The sequence below is a fragment of the Perognathus longimembris genome, chromosome 7 (genome assembly GCF_023159225.1).
Source record: "Perognathus longimembris pacificus isolate PPM17 chromosome 7, ASM2315922v1, whole genome shotgun sequence".
NCBI classification, from domain to species: domain Eukaryota; kingdom Metazoa; phylum Chordata; class Mammalia; order Rodentia; family Heteromyidae; genus Perognathus; species Perognathus longimembris.
Window position 1 is genome coordinate 34,183,265 of NC_063167.1, and position 25,777 is coordinate 34,209,041.

The 25,777-nt window shown below is 40.8% G+C and overlaps 1 protein-coding gene across 1 annotated transcript in view; it reads right to left on the reverse strand.

The window, feature by feature from the left end:
* Positions 1–1,527: 1,527 nt before the first annotated feature.
* Positions 1,528–25,777, reverse strand: part of LOC125355673 (calreticulin-like) — a 33,169-nt gene continuing 8,919 nt past the window's right edge. Inside the window, exons 2-9 of the mRNA XM_048352115.1 lie at positions 16,763–16,915; positions 14,103–14,306; positions 13,160–13,254; positions 11,657–11,866; positions 11,039–11,152; positions 9,658–9,801; positions 4,046–4,138; positions 1,528–1,746 (exon numbers count right to left, since the gene is read on the reverse strand). Coding sequence (XP_048208072.1) covers positions 1,528–1,746; positions 4,046–4,138; positions 9,658–9,801; positions 11,039–11,152; positions 11,657–11,866; positions 13,160–13,254; positions 14,103–14,306; positions 16,763–16,915 — 1,232 coding nt within the window. The remainder of the gene's footprint in view (positions 1,747–4,045; positions 4,139–9,657; positions 9,802–11,038; positions 11,153–11,656; positions 11,867–13,159; positions 13,255–14,102; positions 14,307–16,762; positions 16,916–25,777) is intronic.

Below are 25,777 nucleotides of genomic sequence, written 5' to 3' on the forward strand. Positions count from 1 at the left end.
TACAAATACGTAAACAAAATCAAATCTCTAGGTGTCCTGGGCTAAGTAGAAAGTGATAATCATTAATACAGATGCTTACTTACCAACAATTAATGCCATAAACACCATGATAATAACAGTGGTCATAGCTACCATTTTTGACTATATATTCATATCAGGCATTTTACATGCATTAGTTAATTTCATCCTAATGGCAACCTCAAAAAGTATAAATTATCATTCTCACCAGGCATTGGTAGCTCACACCTATCATCCTAACTACTCAAGGGGTTGAGATCTAAAGATCACAGTTCAAAGCTAGCCCAAGCAGAAAAATTCATGAGACTCTTAACTTGAATTAGTCACCAAAAAAAAAAATTTTTTTTTGCCGGTCCTGGAGCTTGAATTTAGGACCTAGGTATGGTCCTTGAGTTTCTTTTGCTCAAGGCTAACACTCTACCACTTGAGCCATGGTGCCACCTCCAGCTTTTTTCTGTTTATGTGGTACTGAGGAATTGAATCCTGAGCTTCATACATGCTAGGCAAACACTCTATCAGTAAGCCACATTCCCAGGCCATACCCAAAATCTTAAAGTGGAGTTGTGTGGCTTAAATGGTACAGAACCAGGTTTGAGCAAAAAAGCCAAGCAAGAGTATGAGGCCCTGAGTTCAAGCCCTAGTACTGGCAAATACACACATACAAACAAATATTCAATTTTTGCACTAATAAGAAAACAAATTATATGATGTGTGTGTGCGCGCACGTGTGTGTGCTAGTACTGAGGCTTGAACGCAGGGCTTGAGCTTTCCTCCCTTAAAGCTGGTACTCTACCCATAGGGCCACAACTCCACTTCCAGATTTTTGTTTGTTTATTGCCAGTCCTAGGGCTTGAACTCAGGGCCTGAGCACTGTTCTCGGCTTACTTTTGCTCAAAGCTAGCACTGTATCACTTGATCCACAGCACCACTTCTGGATTTTTCTGTTTGTGTGGTACTGAGGAATCGAACCCAGTGCTTCCTGCATACTAGGCAAGAACTCTACCACTAAGCCACATTCCCAGCCCCACTTCCAGATTTTTTGTGATTAATTGAAGTTAAGAAGCTCATGGATTTTCCTGCCTGGGTGACTTAAAACCTTGATCCTCAGATCTCAACCTCCTAAACCGCTAGGAATACACAAGAGAGCTGTCACAAACATCTGGCTGATAAGGCATTTTTGACAGTCATACAGAGCAAAGGATAGGATGTGGAAATACAAATACAAAGTTGGTGTTTTTCTTTAATTTAAATTTTTGGAAGATGGTAAAGAGTGTTTTGTTAAGAAAGCAAAATTACATCCCAAGGCATGCAACAGGCTGCTGACTAAGTCAACTGGCTAAATAGAACAGTGTATATCAGGATGTGAGGCAGGCAGTTGGATAAGAACCAAATACCACAAAGCTGACTTTAAAGAGCCAATTATTTTGCTCCCCAAATTTTGCTAACCTCATGAACATTTCCCCTTCTCAGCACCATTGTTTGCTTCTAAGCATAACCATTTCCCCCCAGTTACAGTTCACCCCTCTGAAATGCTCTTTCAGCACCATCTTCCTGCATCTGTCTGACATTTCCTGGTTCTTCCTCAAAATCCTCTTCACTGTCCTCTCGGTCAAGCCCCCAGATGTCTTCTTCTCTTTCCTTCTCCCTTTCCCTTTTCTTCTTAGCCTCTTCAGCCTTCCTCTTCTTTTCTATTTCTTCATACACTTCTCTCCACTTCTTTTCTCTGTCCTATTTGAAATGTAGAATTTCAAAGTAATTGACAGGTGGTATAAACAATGTTAACCTACTTTAGAAAGGTCCAATGTCTTCCTGTGATCCTCAAGATTTCTAGGATGGTATTTATTTATATACAATTTTTTTGTAAGTGTAGAGTGGTGAGAAATGTGTCTCTGTGTGTATATGTAATGCATTTGCAAATAAATTTGGCTTAGATTCATTGGATACCTAAGCACAAATGCTAAACTATATGCATTATTATGTTTCTCACAGCAAAATTTGAAGTAAGTGTTACTCATTTCACTTTTCTTCTTTCTTTCTGGTGATGGTATTTAGGTTCTGAACTCAGGGCCTTGTGTTATTATGCAAGCATGTACCACTTAAGCCACTGTTCTAACCCATCATTCTATTTTCTAAATGAAGGGTGTAACATTTGGACTTATTTATTTTTTGTATCTATCTATTATTTTATAGCCATCTATCTATCTATCTATCTATCTATCTATCTATCTATCTATCTATCTATCTATCAACAGGGTCCATTACATGGCCCAGGCTAGCCTTGAACTTGCAATACTCCTGCCCTAGCCTCCACAGTGCTGGGATAATAGGTGGGAAAACTCTCCCCATCTTGCTTGGGCTTCTTTATACATTTCTTGTTGTTCTTTCCAAACTGAATATAAATCCCCTGAGGACAGAAACTTCTCTTATTTTATTTCACTGCGCTATCCCCAGCAACTATCACATTGTGTTGAACATCTCTTTGTAAAATATTTGTCAAGTGAATGTATGTGTTCATGATAATAGCTATTGTGTATTGAACATATGCCATATGACAGGGATGTATAAGATAATTTGCTATCATCATTCCCAGTTGATAGTTAAAAAGTATTTAAATAACTCAGCCAAGTTATACAGCTAGTCAAGCTCAGAACCTACATTTCAAAATAAGCAGCCTAGCTTTAAAACACATGCTCTTATCCAGCATATAATAATGATTCAATAAAACAAGCTGGGGTTATAGCTCAATGGTAGTATTTGCCCAGTGAGTACAAACTCCTGGATTTTATCTAGCACCACATTAAAAAAAAAAAAAAGATAAACCCCAAAGTAAAACAAGATAAAACTGATCTTAAATAATGCAATAACTTTCCCCATGACAATTACTTCAACAAAGTAAGCTTTCTCAACTGAGGGAAAAAACAAAACTTGTGGTGCTTATGGTTTTCTCCAGTGCACTAAACATAAGCTTCCTGTTTGTTAATCATGTCCGTTTGAATGGACCTTCTTGCACAGCCAGGATATCTGAGTGCACCCAGATGCATCCAGGATGTCACCAACATGAGGCCATTGTCTCAAGTATCACTGTACTCATAAAATAGTTCAAGAAGAAAAACAGAGCTATAAACAGAAGTATCACTTCCTCCTTTCTCCAAGCCATCCATCCAAAATGAGTTCAGTGGCTCCCTTCTAGATCACCACACGGTGAGCTGGCAGGGTAACACACATAAGGAATGGAAGTTCTGGGTTAAAATTCCAAGGCAACTGGTAAAAAGCTGTATGTGACCTTGGGCAGATAATAACTCCGAATCTCACTTCTTACATGTGAAGAATGGAAGTAATAATATCTGTATTGCTAGGTCATTGTGAGATAAATTTTGTAACGTGCTCACAGATTTACAAGTACTAAGTTGTAGAAGTCCAATGAATATGAGTTTTTTTTTTTTTGGCCAGTCCTGGGCCTTGGACTCAGGGGCTGAGCACTGTCCCTGGCTTCCTTTTGCTCAAGGCTAGCACTCTGCCACTTGAGCCACAGCGCCACTTCTGGCCATTTTCTGTATATGTGGTGCTGGGGAATCGAACCCAGGGCTTCATGTATACGAGGCAAGGGCTCTTGCCACTAGGCCATATCCCCAGCCCCTGAATATGAGTTTTTTGTCCTACCTCTCAAGAATATGTGACCAGAAATAGGAAAATGACTGTAAGGCTGATTTTGCAAATGTAAGTAACAGTATACATGGAGAAGTAGGACTTAGGGGCCCATCTTACCTTTCTTCTTTTTTTGTTTCTTTTTTGTTATTTTTTTTGAGGGGGGGGGTTGTTTGTTTTTTCCAGACCTGGGCCTTGGACTCAGGGCCTGAGCACTGTCCCTGGCTTCTTTTTGCTCAAGGCTAGCACTATGCCACTTTAGCCACAGCGCCACTTCTGGCCATTTTCTGTATATGTGGTGCTGGGGAATCGACCCCAGGGCTTCATGTATATGAGTCAAGCCCTCTTGCCACTAGGCCATATTCCCAGCCCCCCATCTTACCTTTCTTAACCCCCAAGTATTATTTCCAACCTCTTCAGCAAACTCTTCATCATTTGTAAGAAGGAAATTGTCAAAGATGCTGCCTGATTTTACCTGTTGAAAGGAAAAAATTAGCACTGAGTACCTAAACGTTAAAGGACCTAAAAATCATCTGAAGAAGCTGGGGATATAGCTCATAATAGAGCATGTGTTTGGCCCCCACAAAGCTCTGGGTTTATCTTCAGCACACAAACTCACCTGGAGCCCCTTGCTAAGTGCAAATTGTCTGGACACAGGCTCAAAGATTTTAATTAATAATGGAGTTTGGGGAGGAAGTACAAGGGTTATTAATAATACATTGATTCCCAAATGCTATATTGCTATAGCTGATCTGCTCTGGAAAGATGTGAATTACTGTTTCCTAAGGTTCTATGCCCTTTCAATCCTTTGAACTCCACATTAGATGGCTATGAAGAAACTTTTGCCATTCTGCTAGCCTCTATGGTGTGATCAATGGCTCTAACCCCAGTTCAAACTCACAAATCCTACTTCTCCTCCTCTCCCAACTTCTGGAAGTACTGGGATATGAACTCTTTTAGGTTTACTAGAAAGGTGCTCTACCACTTGAACTATGATCCTAGCCCAACAAAGCCTATTTCTGATGATGTTTATATATCGGTACCATTTTTTCAGGCCTCTCTTTAATCTGAAAGAATAAAAGAATGAAGGAAGAAGAAAAGATTTGAGCAAAAATGTAAATAGAACTTAGATTCTTTAAATCTTTAATCCTGGCTGGGAATGTGGCTTAGCCTAGCATGCATGAAGCACTGGGTTTGATTCCTCAGCACCACATATACAGAAAAGGCCAGAAATGGTGCTGTGGCTCAAGTGATAGAGTGCCAGCCTTGAGCAAAAAGAAGCCAGGGACAGTGCTCAGGCCCTGAGTCCCAAGCCCCAGGATTGATAAAAATAAATAAATAAATAAAGTAAATATACACTGAAAATATTACTTACTGGGATTTAACTAATCTTTTCCTTAAACATATATGCTAAAAATGTTTTAAAAATAAAATAAAATAGAGAAATGTGGTGTAGGATTAAAGATTTAGTATCTTTTTTTTTTTTTTCCAGTCCTGGGGCCTGAGCACTGTCCCTGGCTTCTTTTTGCTCAAAGCTAGCACTCTACTACTTAAGCCATAGCTCCACTTCTGGCTTTTCCTGCTTATGTGGTACTGAGGAGTCAAGCCCAGGGCTTCATGCATGCTAAGCAAGCACTCAACCACTAAGCCACATTCCCAGACCCTATATTTACTTTATGATGAAGCAATAGAACACAAAGGGCCTAAGACTAAGAGTTGAAGAGACCAGAATAACCACTTACTAGTTGTATGACCTTGGGCAAGTTATTCAGTCCCTCTAAGCCTGTTCCCTAATATATAAATCAAGAACAATAACTCCCTGGTGATAATGTTGTGTGAATTAAAAATAAAACATGTAAAGCACTGTGTCTGGCAGATGATACTCTCTCAGTAAATGATAGCAGTTACTGTAAGTTTTCAGTATCTGGAGGTGTTTCAAAAGAAGCCAAGGAAGGGCCAATCCATAGTTTTTTCACTTTTAACAATTCAACTGCATTAGAACAGATGTATGACTGAGAGAAAGTATATAGCCCATTGATGATGGGCCCCTTTTTTAAGCTTAAAAAAACTCTGCCTGGACTGGGAATGTGGCTTAGTGATAGAGTGCTTGCCTAACATGCACAAAGCCCTGGATTCCATTCCTCAGTAGGACATAAGCAGAATAAAGCCAGAAATGACACTGTGGCTCAAGTGGTAGAGTGCTAGCCTTAAGCAAAAGAAGCTCAGGGACAGCCCCAGGTCCTGAGTTCAAGCCCCAGGACTGGCTAAAAAAAAATTAATTCATTGAACATTATCTGGTTTCCTACAATATTCCACTTGGATCACAAAATGGAGTGTAGGTAGGCAACTTGAAAAGTTAAGTTACATCTCTAAGATTTCAGTTTTCTCATTAGTAAAACAGATAAGGACTAGAAGTATAGCTGATTAGTAGACACTTTCCTAACATTTTTGAGGCCTTAGGAACACAAAGAGAGAAAAGGAAAGGTGGGGCAGGGAGATGGGGCAAACTGTGCACTGAGCACTTGATCTCTGTTACACTACAGCCACGCTGCACTCATGGCAACTTGTGCTACGATTCCTTTGAAGACCGTAAGAGACAACAATGTTCTTTGTATTCTTCCATGTTCTCCTAGCCTCTGCCTTTATCAATGAATGCAATCATTTCTACCTAAAGAAAGAAAAGTAAAGGGGCTGGGGATATGGCCTAGTGGCAAGAGTGCTTACCTCGTATACATGAGGCCCTGGGTTCAATTCCCCAGCACCACATATGCAGAAAATGGCCAGAAGTGGCGCTGTGGCTCAAGTGGCAGAGTGCTAGCCTTGAGCAAAAAGAAGCCAGGGACAGTGCTCAGGCCCTGAGTCCAAGGCCCAGGACTGGCCAAAAAAAAAAAAAAAAAAAGAAAGAAAAGTAAAGATACTTCTGGTCTGGAAGTATCAGATCAGGTAACCAGGAGCTCCCTCAACATCCCCCCCCCCCACCTCCCCCGCCAGTAGGCTGGAAGGTCAATCAGCTCTTTACCAAAGGAAGGACTGGGAGAGCAATCAGGATCCTAGAACACCTGAAGGCTGGAAACTGGAGGCTGGAGAGGGGCAAGTAAAGGAAAGCTCACCATCTCCAAGCATAATCATGGCTTTCCCAGTAAGGTATCTGGTTAACTGGATATTCTGGGTTGGCTCAGTGGGAGGGTGGAGTAGGAGCTTGGAATGCCAGACCAGCCTACACATTAGAAGGAAATGGTGGGGGTGAGTGCAATGATAGCACTGTGCAGGGTTCTCTGCCTCTGTATTTTTCTGTATCTCTTTCTGTCTCTGTCTCTCTCTCTCACACACACACATACATGTACAAACACATAGTATATAAAAAGATAATACTGAGCTTTATCCCACATCAGAATCTGTATTGCAGTAAGGTCTTTAGGTAAGATCTGCATCGAGTAAGGTCTTTCTTGGGTTTTGGTACGCACTCTGCTGGCCTGTCTAAATTCTTCAGACAGAAAGTTTTGTTTGCTTAGAACACAGAGCAATTAGTGCTAAATAATTTTTACTTTTGTAGATGTCTTTATTTGGAAAAAATTCTAAGGAAGCAAACAGATAAAGCATATTAATATGATCATGAGTGTTTATAAGATGTAGAAACTTCTCATTATTTATTATAGAGACAACTTTTAAAAGGCAGGGGAGAAGAGATAACAATGTGAACTTGTGCAGATTGTGTTCACATTCCTCAGATAAGACAGAAAGGAAAGATTCCCAGTGTTCCTTCCTCCCTTCCTGTTTTTCTAATCTCCTACTTGGCATCTGTTAACTAAATACACAACCTCTTTCCACTTTTCTGTTGTTCTCTCTAAATCTGGAAGCCAAAAACATAGATAAAAATAAAGTAGAAAAGGAATAAAGAAAGCCTCAGAAAGTGCTGGAGACCTTAAGTGGTTGTGAACTATACCACTGGGCAGGCTGGCCAGAACACCTGCTTTTTTTTTTTTTTTTTCTTTTTTTGCCAGTCCTAGTGCTCAGGGTCTGAGCACTGTCCCTCAAGGCTAGTACTTTACCACTTAAGCCACAGCGCCACTTCTGGTCTTGTTTTCTATATATGTGGTACTGAGGAATGGAACCCAGGGCTTCATGTACATGAAGCACTCTTGCCACTAGGCCATATTCCCAGCCCCTGGGCAGAACAGTGTCAGTTGAAATCCCAACACTGAATCAGGAAGATTGTAAGTTTGAGGCTACCCTGCACTACACAGTAAAACCTTGCCTGCCTTCCTTTCTTCCTCCCTCCCTTCCTTCCTTCCTTCCTTCCTTCCTTCCTTCCTTCCTTCCTTCCTTCCTTCCTTCCTTCCTTCCTTCCTCCCTTCCTCCCTTCCTCCCTTCCTCCCTTCCTTCCTTTCTTACTTTGTTTTTTTTCTGATCTTGGGGCTCAAACTCAGGGCCTGGGTGCTCTCCCTGACCCAAAGAGGTTCAAGGATAGTTCTCTACCACTTAAGCCACAGCATCACTTCTGAATTTTTCAGAGTAGTTTATTGGAGATGAGAGTCTCGCAGACTTGTCCTGTCTGGGATGGCTTGGAACCATGATCCTCAGATCTCAGTCTCCTGAGTAGCTAGGATTACAGGTGTGAGCCACTGGCACATGGCTTTTTTCCTTTCTAATTTATCTCTCTCTCTCTCTGGCTTGATCACAGGGCCTGGGCACTGTTTTTGAGCTTTTGTGCTTAATTAAGGTTAATGCTCTTCCACTTAAGCCACAGCTCTACTTCCTGCTTTTTGATGGTTAATTGGAGATAAGAGTCTCCTGGACTCTCTTTGCCTATGTTGGCTTTGAACCTCTGTCCTCAGAGAAACTAGGGTTATAGGCTTGAGCCACTGGTGCTCAGCAGGAAACCCTATATTAAAGACAATGACAAAGCAGAAAAAAGGGAGGTGGAAGTAGAAAGGAGTAGGGCAGGAGAGAAGAAAAGAAAAGAGAAATCACTAGTCAGACAGAGATCTGTCAAGACACACTCAAATGGCTATGGTTTCCAGAGGCTCTGCTATGTTTTGTGTGTCTGGCCATTACTGAAAGGGCTTTAGAAGCAGACAGACCTGTGTTAGAATGATCTTATCTCTGCGGTACACTAACTATGGGCCCTCAGCCTATTACTTGACATTTCTCTCAAATGTAAAACAAAGTAATAAGAAGCAGTACTAATACAGAGTTATGAAACTTAAGGGAGATAATGTAAGTAAAGAAAGCATTGGTCTCAGGCCAGTGTTTAACAAAGACAGTTCCCTTCCTTTCCAAAATATGCCCAGGGATTTTAATATTTTAGATTTTTTTCTATATCTATTTTCCTTTTACCTACAAAGAATCATAGGACCAAAAGAGGAAGCATAAAATACTAAGCATTTTCATCTAGGTGTCAGTAGCTCATGCCTATAATCTTAGTTCCTGGGAGAGGCTGAGACTATGGGTCCCACTTCAAAGACAGCCTGGACAGACAAATACAATAGACTCTATCTCTCATTAACCAGCAAAAAGCCAGAAGTGGAGGGGAGGCTCAAATGGTAGAGCTACACCCTTTAGCAAAAAAGCCAAGCAAGGTTTAAGGCCCTGAGTTCAAGCCCCAGGAAGGTATAAAACAACAACTAAGCACCCTGCATCTGGGGCCAGAAAGACCTGCATTTAGTTCCTAGCTTTTCTGCATACGTTGCCAGTTGTTTCTGGTAAATTATTTTAGTTGTCTAGGCCTCTTTTTCACATTTAGAAATGTATTCACAGCCGGGCACTGGTGACTCACACCTGTAATCCTAGCTATTCAGGAGGTTGAGATTGAAATCACAGTTCAAACCCAGTATGGGCAGAAAAGTCCACCTGAGACTCCTCTCCAGTTAACCCCTGGATAACCGAAAGTGGCACTGTGGATCAAAGTGTTAAGAGTATTAGCCTTGAGTGAAAAAGCTCAAGGATAGCACCTATTCCCTGCGTTCAAGCCCATGACCAACAAGAGAACTTTACCTGCCAAAGATCCAGGCCAAGAACACTGATGTTATAATAGTGACAAATGGTAGGGTCAGGCTTATATTGAGGGTTGTCTATTTCTGGATGGATCCACTCCCCTTGGTAATTGGGATTATCAATAATTCGGGGTTTCCATTGTCCCTAGACAAAGAACCAAGAGAGAATATATCATTGATATTTTTCTGATCTCACACAATAAAAAGTCCATCACACTTTCAATTGTATGTATTCAGTATATATGAAACGTAAGAATTCAAAACAGGGTTCCTAAGGCTTCTTTTGCTTTTCTTGTATGTACAAGACGTCCCCTCTTTCTACCTAGAGGCTGTAATGATATTGCAGGTACCCATTTTGAGTCCAGTCCCATCTCTGCAGGAGCTCATAATGAAGTTAAGAAGATGTAGCTTCTTCTCAGAAACTATCATCTAAATATTTTGTCTCTTCTTGGCTGTTCTGTTTCTGGTATATGACATAGGAAACTGTGGCCCCATGAAATGCTTGCCTCAGTCAGTTTTATTGCTAAACCATTTGTCAGCTGATTTCTTTAGTTCTTTTTGTTTCAGATAAGAGGCCAGGAGTTAGCCCTTAAAAAGAATTTGCTCTAATCCCAGCACTTTGGAGCCACAAGCAGGAAGATTATGAGGCTGGCTTGAGCAATCAAACCTGTTCCAACAAGCAGTAAGAAAGGAATGAAAGAAGGGAGGGAGGAAGACAGACAGAGAAGGAAAAGAAGGGGAAAGGGCTGGGAGGAAGGAAGAGAGAGAGACGGTGGAAAGGAGGGAGGGAAGAAAGAATGGAAAGAAGGAAGGAAGGAAGGAAGATCCCCTTACTCCCTAACAGCTTGGGCTCATGAATATCCTACCCTTTCCATTTCTAGCCCAATTCTGAGAATTCCAGATCCTGACCTCAGACCTATTTCCTGTTTGGATCATGTTCCTTTGTCTGGCTGCTCTTGACATGCTTCTTGCCCAGGCCTTCCTATCTCTCACCAATGGCTTACCACTCCCCACTGCCCAGTAGGCACAACCCCAAGAACAAGGCTTGGACCAGGCCACAGTCCTATTAAAGAGTGAACAGGGGAGAAATGGCAATAGGAGCTCAGAATTTATATCTCTACTGCCTTATTTCTTTAAAAAATAATTTTTCTAGATATTTTGACTTTAATATGTATTAAACAAATAATGTTTGAGGAGAGTTTGTTTCACTTTTCAGTTATCAATGATTTTCTTTTTAAGAAAATTATCTTTAAGTAGTTATACAAAGGAGTTGCCATTGCAGTTTATTAAAACAATGCATTTTGATCAGTGTCACCCCTATCAACATTCCTCCTCACCCACATCTTCTTACATCTACTGGAAAGAGACACTCCTTCACTCACCTTATACTTAACGTTTTGTATGAGGGGGGCTTCCCAGTCCCCATCCATTGCCTCATTCCAGTCATCGGGCTTCTTAGCTTCCGGGTCTGGGATGAACTCAAACTCTTCCCAGTCCTAAAATGAAATGTTCCTTCATGAGGACAAATACGTGGTCTAGGATAAAAGTAACATCCCAAGTGGAGTCAGAGGCAGTGGCTTCCTACCCCCACTACCCTCCTGCTCACCTGAGTGAAGGTACAGCTCAGGACTTTGCAAACAGTACATGAGAAAAAGTAGCACCATTCTCTCTTGAGAGTTCACTGTCACTCTTGCCTTGAGTACTTAAAATTCATATATAGTAGATATTACCATTCATTTTATCTTTTTTGGCTTTGAACCTCTATCCTCAGATTTCAGCCTCCTGAGTATCTAGGATTATAGGCGTGCACTGGCACCTGGCAATATATTTTCAATAAATATGATTTGCTTCCTTCTCCTCCATGCCTTTTTCCATATAAATCTTTAGCTGAACACTTCCTTGGTGACCCTAGTCTCTGTGTCATTTGTTCCCAACCTCTTCCTTGCATGATTACAAATGAGATCTTGCCTGCTGCCCAGCCAAACATCCCCTGACTTCACCTCAGGTTTCTTATCTTCAGGATCCTCTATTTGTGCACGCTCATCCCATTTCCTTGGTTTCCGGGCATAGGGATCTTTTATTTTCCGGGGAGGCAGGAAGTCCCAGTCATCCTCTAGTTCCCCAGATATCACGTGCTCATTGTCAATTTTGACCTCATATGTAGCATTAGGGCGAAGGATCAGCGTATACAGATGAGTGTCTTTATTGATCTATAAATTGAATGAGGGAATGAATATTGCAGTTCCATATTGAACATCTCAGATCTCCAGCATTAAGTGTGGTCTGAGTGCCACCTCTCACACAGTCACAAACACAATCCTCCTCCCCTTTCTCTGGGTTAATCCTACAGGGATTCCGAGACTTATTATGCTAATATGCATTCCTGTGGTCGCTACTCTCCATCCTTCCACCATCAATGAAGCTCTGCTCATTCTCTGATCTTGTCTTTTTCTGACTCTCCCATTATACTGCTAGTTTCTCAACAGCAGGGGTCGTATATGGGTCACCTATCACATCTGCAGCTTTCAGCCTAAGGCCTTCCCATAAAATTCCAGTGTGGTCTTTCCCAGGAAAGCCCTGGACCTGAATACAACTTTTCCAACTTCTCTAGACTCAGTTCCCTTGTGCTCGAACTGTATCACCCGTCTTGTGGTGCCACACTTTCTCATCTCCCTGTCTTTTCTTAAGCAATCGTCTCTTCCAGGAATCCAGTGCTCCATAAAATCATCGCATCCTTCACAAGAACAAGTCATGAGCATTTTCAAAGCTCAGCACAGGGGAAACTTTGCCAGAAAGTGTTGCCTAAGCCTCCAAGTCCCATAGGGGTCCTCCTTTACCCCCTGAGCCCCCCAATTATATCATATACAGTAACTTTTCTTTGCTTGATTTTTATCTTCACTTGACTATGAAGTTTAGTTTTGCTTTTGAAAGGAGGTATCTGGCCTTGATGTCTCAATCTCAGCCCCCGAGTAGTATAGTATAGTATAGGTATAGTATAGTATATAGTATATACTATGGTATAGTATAGTATATAGTATATAGTATAGTATAGGTATACACCCTCATGCCCAGCTTCACTGTGAGTTCTTTTGTTCAGGAGCCATGTCTGGCTCCCTCTATTCCCACCAGAATTAGCATTAGTGAGTGCCTATTGTAATTGCTAAGGAAATCCACTTTGTTGGCTACTATCTATCCACTAACCAACCTAGGTTTCTGTAAACTGATATTACTGAATAAACTCCTATTTATAAACCTGGTCTTCTCCACTTCACACAGTCTTCTCTAGTATCTAGCCATAAAGAACCAGGCTATGCCAAGTATTAAGGACCTTATATGATTTCCCAGGTTTTTGTTTTGGATCACCTGCTTCTTTGTGAATTCCTACAATTTATAGCACTTATCTATCATAACATACAATATATAATTCATAGAGTTTTTGGAAGGAGTAATTAAATAAAATGCTTTTCTTTCTCTACTAGACTAAGGGCAGTCCACATACTTACCCTGCACTTGATGGTCCTGTTGTTCGCATAGTATTTCTCTTGGTGATAAAAGATTACTTTTACTTCATTGTTTCCAAAGCCACAGATATCAGGGCCTAGAAATTACATCCCCAAATAAGATTTCACATCAATTTTAAGCAGTTTGCCTCGTCTAAAGCTGAAACTCAAGATAGACACAACTTGTGAAATCATCCCTATTCCCATGAATAAATAAATAAATAGCATTTTCAAAATTATTAGCCAGGCATTGGTAGATTACACCTTGCTACTCAGGAGGCTGAGATCTGAGGATCACAGTTTGAAGCCAGCCCAGGCAGGAAAGTCCATGAGACTTATCTCCAATTGAGCTGTGGCCCAAGTGGTAGAGCACTAGCCTTGAGTACAGAAGTTGTGTACAGAGCCTAGTCCCTGACTTCGAGCCCTAAGAACAACGCCCCCCCCCCAACACACACACAATTCAGGATTCTTTGAGAAGACTTCAACAAAGAGATAATTATTTACAAAGGAGAGAGTAGGACATTGAGAAAACAAAAGGTAAGTGGTATAATCAGGGTTAATAACAGTGGAGCCTACTTACTTACATAGTTAGGTTACAAATGCCACACTCTGGACATATTATAGATGGCTTCCTAAGTGTCATTTCCCTGACCTTGGGTGTCTTTCTTGCCCTGAGGCAGAACATAATGTGTTATTCTAGTGGGTACATTTGAATGCCTACAGCATGTACTACTGCTTCTCCTTTTCTGAGAACTAGAGAGAATCTCCCTGTACTGTAGACTTGTTAATACCACATGTATTCTCTGTGGTCTATTAAGATTTAGGTTTACAGTTACTGTCTAAAGGAGTCCTATTGCAGTGAACACATCAGAGATTTTCTATCCTAGGTCTGTCTCAACCTTTTCAACAACTTGAGGCTGACGGTAACTGCTGTCCAAGAGCTTACCAAACATGATGTAATAGTTGGATTCCGAGTGCATATCTTCCTGGTTCAGGGAGTCAGGAAAAAGTTTCACATACCCGCCACCACAATCAATGCCTTGCTCGTGTTTTACTGAAAACTGAACCACCAAGGTCTCATTCACATTGCTGAACGGCGTAAACCTGGCTGAAAGGGCATAAAACTTGGCATCTTCACTGGTCTGGAGACCTGGGAGAGAGCACAGAGACTCTGGATTGAAGTACCGCCAAAAAGCAGCCACAGAGACCTTCTTGACTCCATCAATCTCTGCTATCCACACACCTTATCTTATTCAAGTTTCCAAGAAACTGAAGAGTGACAGTTATCCCCACTTCATAGATTAGAGGACTGAGTCCTGAGGAGGTAAAGTGACCTTGTGGTAAGGAACCAAGCTGGAATTATGTGATTACTTTGTTTTGCTTCCTTGAGATGAACCAGAGAGCTCAGACAAGCAGACTCCAAACTCACATTCATGCCTGGCCCATTTTGGGGGTACTGGAGTTTGAACCTAGGGCCATATGCTTGATAGGCAGACACTCTACTTTCCAAATCATACCTTTAGTCCTTTTATGTTTTAGTTATTTTTTCAGCAAGGGTGTCACACTTTTACCCAGGCCAGCCTTTGACTATAGTGTTCCTGTCTATGTCTCCTAAATGGCTGGGATGACAGTTGTGCACAATTGCACACAGCTTCAAACTAGAATTTTAAATTACATATGTTTGATGCTTTCTCTCTCTCTCTTCCCCCCCCCCACCCCCACCAGTCCTAGGGCTTGGGCACTGGTCCCTGGCTTCTTTTTTGCTCAAGGCTAGCACTCTGCCACTTGAGCCACAGCGCCACTTCTGGCCATTTTCTGTATATATGGTGCTGGGGAATTGAACCCAGGGCCTCATGTATATGAGCTTCTCACCTTTATTACAGTCTTTACCTCCTCCTCCCATAAGGATTAGGGCTGCCAAGGATCTCAGACACTTTCATAGTACTTTATGGATGAACTATGCCCCAGTGAGGGCAAGGCACTTACTCAAGATCACATAGTCACAAATAAAGACAGACACGCCACCTCTCCTGGCCCTCGGGTGAGTATCATCCTATGTTCCTGCTTCATTTACTGGTGATAGCTCTGTCGCTTTAGCATTCTGAGTCTCATTTACTCAGGCAACAAATGTGGATGATTTTTCCTGCTTCATAGGGTTTATAGCAAAGGTCAAATGAGTAAGAGATATGAGAAATACTTTGTAAACTGTCCATTTCCAATGTAAGGGACTTTCATCGTTCATGTTTGCTGAGGGTCCTTCCCCCACAATGCCATTGCATCTACGACATGGCCTGACATAGAGGAACTGCGTAATGAATAAATGTGAAGTTTCATGAACGATCACAGGGCCTGATTTAGACAGGGTCCTGATCATTTCTTACACACCAACCTCTGATAATCTCTTTCAGGCCTGGCATTGTGCTCAGTGCTTTCTGCAGTTGTGCTTGCTTTTTCAAAGACCTTGAGGGGGCTAGAATAGCCCAGAAATGCTTCCTGGAGAAAGGAACAATAACAGTAGACTAAGGCATCAAGCCCTGCTATATAGACCAATTCAACCACATCTCTCAGCCTCACTGGTACCTCAGGGCCCTTCTAGACAACAGGAGTGATCTAATGAACCCTAGATGCAAAGGGAACAATGACAAGTCAAGCCGAGAGGAGATGTATGGCTATGCAAACTGTTTTGGGCAGCGTCACCAAGGCACAGGTGCCCCCATGGGTCACTTGGCCTCCAATTCTCTAGCTCCTGAAACAGTTTTCCACAATGGCTTTAAATGAGATTTAAAAATGCTCAAGTAGCACATAATTCTCTCCTTTAATAAAGATGAAAATGGAGATGCATAACAGTAGTCAGGAAGAAGATGGGAGATTGCTCTAGGGGATGATCAATGAATTCTATTTATAAGACAAAAGCTTTCTCAGACCAAAAAAACCCATGCCCATAGTCTTTGTCCTCAGAGCGCACTTGTCTTCCACAATATTTATCTGGCCCTTACAATAGCCCTGTCTAATGAGCTTGGCAGGTGATGGTTATTATATCCAGCTAATATTGAGGCTCAGAGAAAGAAAAATACATGCTCTAATTATATAGCTGGGGGAGGGGGCCGGGGGCGCTGCTGGTCCCAGGTCTGCCTGCTCTACTGCTCTATCATGTTAAGCTACACAAGGGAAGAGCAACATTCAGATGTGTTTTCCCCCTGCTTCAAATGAGAGTGCTACTTGAAAACTCTCAGGGGACTGGGGAAAGCATCATAGTCTAGTGGTAATGAACACAGTCCCTAGAGTCAGATCCAGAATCAGATCTCAGCTCCACCTTTTACAAGCTGTGTATAGAGCCTTGGGCTGATTAGCTCCACTTCTGTGAGGCTCATCTAAAAAGCTAGGGAAATAATAGAAACCACCTCATAAAGTTGTTAGGAAGATTGATAGCATAATGTAAGGGCTTAGTTTTAAATGCCTGTTATTGAGAGTGGACATTATGTTGTCTCTGGAGTGTTTGTTCTTTTTCATCTACTTTTCAAGAAAAATGAACTGGTTATTGTGGATAAAAATGATTTAAGAACAAATCCTCAGTCAATTGGTGTATTCCTGAATTCCAGTATTTACCTTTATCTTTTTCTTTGTCTCCATAAAATTTTCCTGCAGTGAGTCGAAATTTACCATAATCTGGCTGATGGTTAGATTCCACCCATCGTTTTTTCCATCCATCTATGGAGTAAAGAAAAAGAAAACGCAACATATAAAAATAACTTGTGTTTTCTAAAAGACAATGGAATGCAGCCAGTGCTGACCAGGGCTTATGGGAAGGCTAAGAGTATAACAGAGGGTGTTGCCAGTATTTCTGAAGCTTCTTCCTGCCCAATGCCTGGATTTCACCCTGCATGTGCCACCACGTGGAGGGACTCAGAATACTTCCACATACACCCTCTTTCATGACAGTGAAGGCCTGAAAAGCTCCATGAGAAGGTATGGTTGACAGCCATGTATGTAACATTTATTTTTATAGAAGTAAAGAAAAAATGTGCTTAAGGGGATGAGGCCCTTTTAGTTGTTTGGTTTTGTTGTTGCTTGGTCTTTTTTTTTTTTGTTTTTGGTGCTAGTTCTAGAACTTGAACTGGGTGTCATTCCTTAGCTTTTTCGTTCAAGGTTGGCACTATACCACTACCATTTGAACTACAGCTCTGCTTTGGGCTTTTTGGTAGTTAACTGGACTTAAGAGTCTCATAGACTTTTCCTGTCCAGGTTTGCTTTGAACCAGGATCCTCAGATCTCAGGCTCCTAAGTAGCTAAGATTATAAGCGTGAGCCACTAGTACTTGACCCTTATAGGTATTTGTATTTGGTAAATAAAATAATGAAATCAGCTCTCTTGGTAAAGAGATTAGCAATAACATTTTAAACTTCTTAAATTAGTAATGATGTTAATGAACAATCAATTTCCATTAATCTTTTTTTTGTTACTTCATCTTTTTAGACTCTCCCTGGCTGTTTTAAAGAGATGCTGATCAGTGTGTTTCGCTTTGGCATAGACGGCATGTAGACAAAGAGGCATTCTTGTGGGGACCTGGCACTTCTTGCAAACATTCAGTGCCTTTCTGTTTTTATGCATCAGAATTGCTGACTCCCACTTCTTGGGCCCACTAGGGCCCCAGAGCAATTTGGCAGTTTGAGATGGAAGAGGCCTAGAGGATAACCTTTATTTCTTTGCTCTGTTGCTAAACTCACTTCCCAAGAACTCAGGTCATTGCTTTTGGTCTACCCATGAAAATCCCACATCAACACATATCCAATAAAAGCATCGTAAGCAGCCTCATCAGCTTCTATTACTCAACTCTGATGACTCAACTGTCTCCTCTGATGAAACCCATGGGACTTAGGCTTGCTTTTGGAGGAGTTAAGAATATGTCACCCCCAAACATGCTGTTCTGGCATAACTATTTTGAATGAAAGGCATTTAAAAACAGCAGGTGCAAGAAGATCATTTTGACCTCAGTTCTGTTTCTTAGAAGGACTGAAATTCTCATGTGAAAAATGTCTTCCCTATACAAAAGGAAAGTAACATTATTATCTTCAAGGATAGCAAGTGGAAGCTGAGGGAAATCTACACAAACAACTCTTGTTACACTGACCCTTATCTTCCCAGCCATTTCTCTATCTAGTTTCCTACCCTGATCCAAGCTCCCTTGACTTACAGCATTTCATTATTTCTTATTCTTTGTCCAATTCATAGTGCAATTTATCAATTCTGGCTCTTAATTTCTTTAAAAGACCTCTATGGATCTAATTAAGACAAAAACATGTATTAAATAAATTGGTATATGTTTCCTATATTAATCAGGATAATTTAATTTTAAGTCCAGAAACACACACACACACACACACACACACACACACACACACAAATCTAAGCACTAGAATGAACAAATGCAGTAATAGTATTTAGTATACACAATGTAGAAAATGAACAATGCAACTGCGGGCAGGGATGGGAGGGGGAAACAGGGAAAATGAAGGAAAGGGTGATACTGTCCAAAGAGACATATACTCATTACTTGACTTATGAAATGGTAACCCCTCTGTACAACACCTTAATAATAACAATAAAATTATGTATTTTCTAAATGTAAAAACTAAAATTAATGTGGTAGAGTATTAGTTTAGCATGCACAAAGCCCAGGGTACCAAAATAAAACAAAATCCTCAAAGACAATAGATAAAAATTTTCTTCCACAATGCCTTCCATGGTCATTCTTTTTCTCTCTCAAGTTCTCATTATTCAGCAGGTCACATATCTTGGTGATCAACTCTTAACTCCCTCTTAAGAGAGGGCTCCCATAGTCTTTTTCTGTCTACAGTAGCTGTGGCTTGTCTAAAGTAGAAGTGGACATTGCTTTTCTGACCCTAATTAAGCCAATTAAGGATAAGGATTGATGTCAAAGTCAAAAGATTTATTCTGGCTGGGCACTGGTGGCTCATGCCTATAATAATCCTACTTAGGAGACTGAGATCTGAGGACTGTGGTCCAAAGTTAGCCCAGGCAAGAAGGTCTATGATGCCCTTATTTCCAATTAATTACCAGAAAAAGAAAGAAAGAAAGAAAGAAAGAAAGAGAGAAAGAGAGAGAGAGAGAGAAAGAAAGAAAGAAAGAACAAGCCCCCCGCCCCCAAAAAATAAAAAGCAAAAGTGGAAGTGTGGCTGTAATGGTAAAGCACTAGCCCTAAGCAAAAAAAAAAAAAAAAAAAGGAAGGAAGAAGAAGCAGCAGCTTGGGGACAGTGCCCAGGCCCTAAGTTCAAGCCCCAGGACCGGTAAAAAAGAAAAAGAAAAAGAAGATTGATTTCAAAGTCATAGATGTGGGCCTTGGAAGCCTCATTGTATTTACTTTCCTGGAAACTGCTCTGAGACAGGGCTCTTTAGTTCCATTTTGCATCTAGCAAGTAGCTAATGTGAGATTTGTTTGTTTGTGTTTTTTTTTTTTTTTTTTTGGCCAGTCCTGGGCCTTGAACTCAGGGCCTGAGCACTGTCCCTGGCTTCCTTTTGCTCAAGGCTAGCACTCTGCCACTTGAGCCACAGCGCCACTTCTGGCCATTTTCTGTATATGTGGTGCTGGGGAATTGAACCCAGGGCCTCATGTATACGAGGCAAGCTCTCTTGCCACTAGGCCATATCCCCAGCCCCGCTAATGTGAGATTTGAACCCAAATTTATATGATTTCAAAACAGTCTTTCTTCTGCAAGAAAATACAAAGAAAAATTCTTTGTAGAAAAAATTGTATTACAATAATAACTACTAATTTTTTTTTTTTAAATAACCATGTTTAAAAGAAAAAAATAGCTACAGTTTAGCAGCCATATGCCAGGCATTGTGCCTGGTGCTTTGCGTACATTTCCTTACTGCCTTCTCCAAATAGCCCTGTGATGAATGTTCTACTTATTCTCATTAAAGATGATGAAACTGAAACTCAAAATCTTTCCCAAGAACCCAGTTGATGAGTAAGTAGGCAAGCCAGGTTTGCACCAGTTCTATATATAACTAAAATCTGTATTCTTAAACCCCTATACTGTACAATTTCCCTTTAGGTCATATGTATGGGAAGCCCTTTACAAACTAAAAACTGCGCAACAAAATGTAAGAATCAATCATGAAACTTTATGGTTTGTACTGTATAGTTTGTGTATACTCTGAATAATATTTGTCTTTCCCACCAGCCTGGTAAATTCCACAACAATTTTGTTCATCCCTTCTGTTTGTCCTATCATCTAACACAAAACAAATTGTCAAAAAAATATTCATTGAATTACTCAGTAGGTACACACAATCAGAGCCCTATGATTCTCAGCCATGCTGAGAGTGAAAACGTGTGTGTGTGTGTGTGTGTGTGTGTGTGTGTGTGTGTGTGCACTGATTTGGAGGCTTGAACTCTGGGCCTGGGCGCTGTCCCTGAGCTTTTGAACTCAAGGCTAACACTCTGCCACCTGAGCCACAGCTCCACTTCCTTAAGCCTATCCTTAGCCCTTTTTTCCTTTTTTAGTTATTTTACTTCCAATATTTAGCTTCCCAATATTGCTCAGGACCTGCCTTCTACCTAGGACCCTCTAACCTACATCTCTGTATAGCTCAGATGCACACCACAATACCCGGTTTGTTTTGTCATCTTAACCTCATAAAATCTTTTTTAGGGAGGAGTGTAATGTGTTGGGTTTTTTTTTTTGTTGTTGTTGTTGTTGCTTTCTTTGCCTTGAGACAGAGTCTTGCTATTTAGCTTGAAGTTCTAGGTGTAGCTCAGGCTTTTTATTTTCCTGATTCATCACCAAATCTAACCAAATTTGTTGTTGTTGTTCTGGGGTTTGCACCCAAGGCCATTCATGTGTTAGGCAGACATTCAACTGCTGAATGCACCCCCAGTTCTTTAACTCTGTAGCATCTTAACATTGTAAAAGGCTTAGGCTGGGATGACTCTTGGTGATTATTTGATCTGAATTCCACATATTGCAGATAGGGAAACTGAGGCCTGGAGAAGGAAATGACTTGTTAACAATGGACATGTAGTTATTAGTTGCATATCTGAGACTAGAGCCCAGTTCTTCTCCACTCTGGAGCTTGGTCTATTTATTCCTTTATTTGCTTTAGCCAGGCATCAGATGCTCAGAGATGAATCTGACAAGTTCTCTTCAGGGATCTCTGAGCCTCAGGGAGTTTGGTGGAAGAGCTATACAAACAACACACAAGTAGAGCAATAGTGTGATTAAGGGCACAGACAGAAGGAAGTATAGGGCAAAATAATTCCAAGAGACACTGACTGCTCTCCAGCAGGAAGGCCGATTTCAGGCAAGTCTGAAAAAAAATTAAAGGCAGAAAGGATGAAGAGAGGGTGTTACAGACAATGACTTGCACGTGCAAAGGCCCAGAGGCATGCAACAAAAGATGGTGTTTCTATAAGCAGTACTGTATAGTTTGCAGGGAGAAGGTCCAAATCAAGCACAGCTTTTGAGCCTAAGAGAACAGTTGACTAACCAAAGTGAGATGCTGGCATCTCTTTTCCTCTGTTAAATCTTCCTTTCAATTGGTCAAAGAAAGGCTGCGGGCATAGAAAGGGTCAGGCCCTGAGTTAAAACACACACACACACACACACACACACACACACACACACACACACACACAGCAGTACTGAAAAAATAAACACATAAATAAACCAATATCTGTAGGTCTCCAGAAATCTCTCCAAGAATGTTTTGAGGCGGGGGCTGGAAATACGGCTTACCAGTAGAGTGCTTGCCTAGCATGCATGAAGCCCTGGGTTTGATTCCTTTGCACCACATATACAGAAAAGGCCAGAAGTGGCTCAAGTGGTAGAGTGCTAGCCTTGAGCAAAAGGAAGCCAGGGACAGTGCGCAGGCCCTGAATTCAAGTTCCAGGACTGGCAGGAAAAAGAATGTTTTGAGGAGCTGGCATACCTAGCTGATAAATACACTCAGACACTCTCAATCTGTAGAGATAAGGAGTCCAGATAATGGTATTTCCTCTCTAATTTATCTCCATATCAGCACTTCTCCAAGCCTGGATTGTGATGCAATTCAGATCAAGTAAGGACTTATCTCTGCCATTAGTTTCAGCTGTGTGTGTGTGTGTGTGTGTGTGTGTGTGTGTGTGTGTGTGTGTGTGTGTGTTTATACAAATGAGCGCATGCCAGTCCTGGGGCTTGAAGTCATGGCACTGAGCTCTTTTGCTCAAGGCTAGTGCTCTACTACTTGAACCACAGCTCTACTTCCAGCTTTCTTTTTCTTTTTTCTTTCTTTTTTGTGATTAATTGGAGATAAGAGTCTCATGGACTTTCCTGCCCAGACCCACTTCCAACCACCATCCTCTGATCTCGTCTCTGGAGTGAGTAGCTAAGATTACAGGTGTGAGCCACCAGAGCCCAGTCATCAGCAGTATTTTTTAACTTCCTTAATTTCTTTAAGGCTCAGCTTCTTCATCTGTAGAAAGTTATTACTTAAATCGTGGAACTTCTGGTAGAACAATAAGAAATAATATGTAATATACTATTAGAAATTTCTCCTAAAGATGACCTTTCATTTACATAGCCATACATACCATTTGAGGATGTCATATGATTTTCTTCCTTAATCTTATAAATTCTGATGAAATTAACATCCAGCTTTATACTTAGAAACTTACTTAGGGTTTGACTAGATGAAAAATAAAAAGACACCATTCCTGATTTTTTTTCACTGAAAAATCTTGGAGGGAAAAATTCTAGGTGAAGTAAAAATTTTTTAGTACACTTATTCTACTATAGCTTTAGATTTATAGAAAAGTTGCAAGAATATTACAGAGTTGCTATATATTCCATACCCCATTTATACCACTATTACCATTACTATGGTTCATTTGCCACCACCAATAAATGGCAGTTCATTATTAGCTACCATCCACATTTTCATTGAATTTCCTTAGTTTTCACCGAATAATTGTTTCCAGTTGCAGGATTCTATCCAGGAGGCTGCATTACAATTGGTACCATCACTCCACTGGCTCCTCTTGGTTGTGACAGTTTCTCAGATGTGCTTGTGTTTTGATTATTTTTACCTTTTTGAGGAGTTCAGGCCAGATATGTGGTAGAGTTATCTACCTTCAGCTTCTCTGAGGCTTTCTTTGCGGTTGTGTAGGGGGGTGGATTTGGGGGGGAGGTGCAGAAAACCACAGAGGTAACATGAGGTTCTTTTCTCATTAGGCACTATTAATAAACATACACAGTCCAGGACCTAGTGGCTCACACTAATCCTAAATACTTAGGAGTCTGAATTCTGAGGATCATGGTTCAAAGCCAGTCCAGCCAGAAAAGCTTGTGAAACTCTGCTAGCCATTTAGCTACCAAAAATAACAGAAGTGGCTCAAGGGATAAGGCACTAGTTTTAAACATAAAAGCTCAGGGACAGTGCCCAGGCCCTGAGTTTAAGCCCCAGGACTGGCACAAACAAAATAAAAGTACACACCCAGTGGTGTTACCATTGTTCACCTCGTTAGGTATGTTTATTGGGTCACCTACACATCTTCTTTCCTTACTGCACACTTTAGAAGGAAATCAGTATTACAGTACACATTTAAGGGATGCGGAACTATACTCCATTTTCTTGTGGGCAAACTATGTATTTATATAATTGGCATTCTTCTATATGGAATTTTGTCTAGTCATTCTCATTTATTTATTTATTTACTCAATTATTTCTTTATATTGGTATGGACTCATAGGTACTTTTTTTTTTTTTGCTTGTTTTGTTTTTTACCAGTCCTGGGGCTTGAACTCAGGGCCTGAGCACTGTCCCTGGCTTCTTTTTGCTCAAGGCTAGCACTCCACCACTTGAGCCATAGCTCCACTTCCAGTTTTTCTACAGATGTGGTGCTGAGGAATCAAACCCAGGGCTTCATGTACACGAAGCAAGCACTCTACCACTAGGACATATTCCCAGCCCCCATAGGTACTTTATTTTGTAATGCAACACCATATTATTTATTTTGCTGCTCAAAATATCTTTAGTCCTTGAAAGCTCTTTCATTTGATTTCTGTGTCCTTTTGGCATGCTCCTATCATTTTGCTTTAGACAATACTTTCCTTTCTAGAACTATAAAATGTTCATGATATAGCTTGCATGTTCTCTTCCCCAGGCCTAGAATCAGGTACTTAGGAGGCTGAGAGCTGAGGATCAAACTTCAAAGTCAGCATGGGAAAGGCTATGAGACATTTCTTTCCAATAAAACTACTTAGAAAAAGCCAGAAGTGGTATTGTGGCTCAAGTGCTAGAGTACTAGCCTTGAGCAAAAGCAATTCAGGGGCAGCACCCAGGCTCTGCATTCAAGCCCCAGGAGCAGCAAAACAACAACAAATAACTGGACCAGTTTATGACTTTTTAGTGGACAATAATATTATAGTAACCATAATATAAACTCTGGGTGTCATATACTTTCAAAATGTTTTAAATAGAGTATAACATTTGGTTAAATAAGGGGGCAAATTGTAAGTATGTAATTTTTTGTGTATGTTGCTGGGAATTAAACCCAGGGCCTCATGCATGCTAGGCAAGAGGACCCTACTACTGAGCAATATCCCTAGCTCTGTTTAACAACGTGTTAAGAGAAAAAACATTAAGGTAAATTATCCAGATACCTAGAATTAAAATTGTTAACTTACATACCAATCCTAAAGTTTCACTACATCCTACTTTGCTGTTACTTTAAAACAAATCCTTTTCTATAGATTTAACAAAATAACAAAACCAGTGAGGCCATATCTGACAAGAAGAAGGAGTAGTGTCAGTCTTCTTTTGTGTGTGCCATTCCTGGGGATTGAACTCAAGGCCAAGGCACTGCCCCAGAGCTCTTTGTCACTCAAGGATTGCATTCTACTACTTGAGCTACAACTCCATTTCTGGCTTTTTTAGTGGTTAATTGGAGATAATATCCTCACAGACTTTCCTGCCCAGGCTAGCTTCAGTTGACGATTTTCAGATCTCAGCCTCCTCAGTAGGCAAGATTACAGGTGTGAGCCATAGGTGATTGGCTCAATCTTCCTCCCATTTATTCATTTGTTTATCAGCGAGTTATTATGTCTGGGCATTGAAGAGAACAAAGTGTCATCCTTCATGGAGTGAACATACTATATGAAGAGTAAGATAACCAACTTTAAACAAAGAAGAGGAAGATATTCAATATGTAATGTAATACCAGGAAATAATCATTTTATGAAGAAAATGAAGAACACTAAATTATTATTTGAGACAGTATGGCCAGCCCAGGGCCTGAGATGAAATGTGATCAGTAACTAACTGGCTGAAGAGAGGAACCATATACCAGGTGAGCAATGCAAGTAGAATGCCACAGACAATAGGGAAGGAGCTGGAGCTACCTATGGACCAGGTATTATGCCATATGATTTCCATGTCTCATGTCATCCACTCCTCATAGTACCGTACAAGGAAGTTTAGGATAATCATCTCCATTTAATGAAAACTCAGGCAGGTTAGTGGATGTTAGTGGTGTAGCTCAGTTGTAATTCATTTGCTTAGCAAGGATTTGGATACATTTAGCACCAAGAAGAAAAAAAGAAAAGAAAAAGAAAAAGTTAG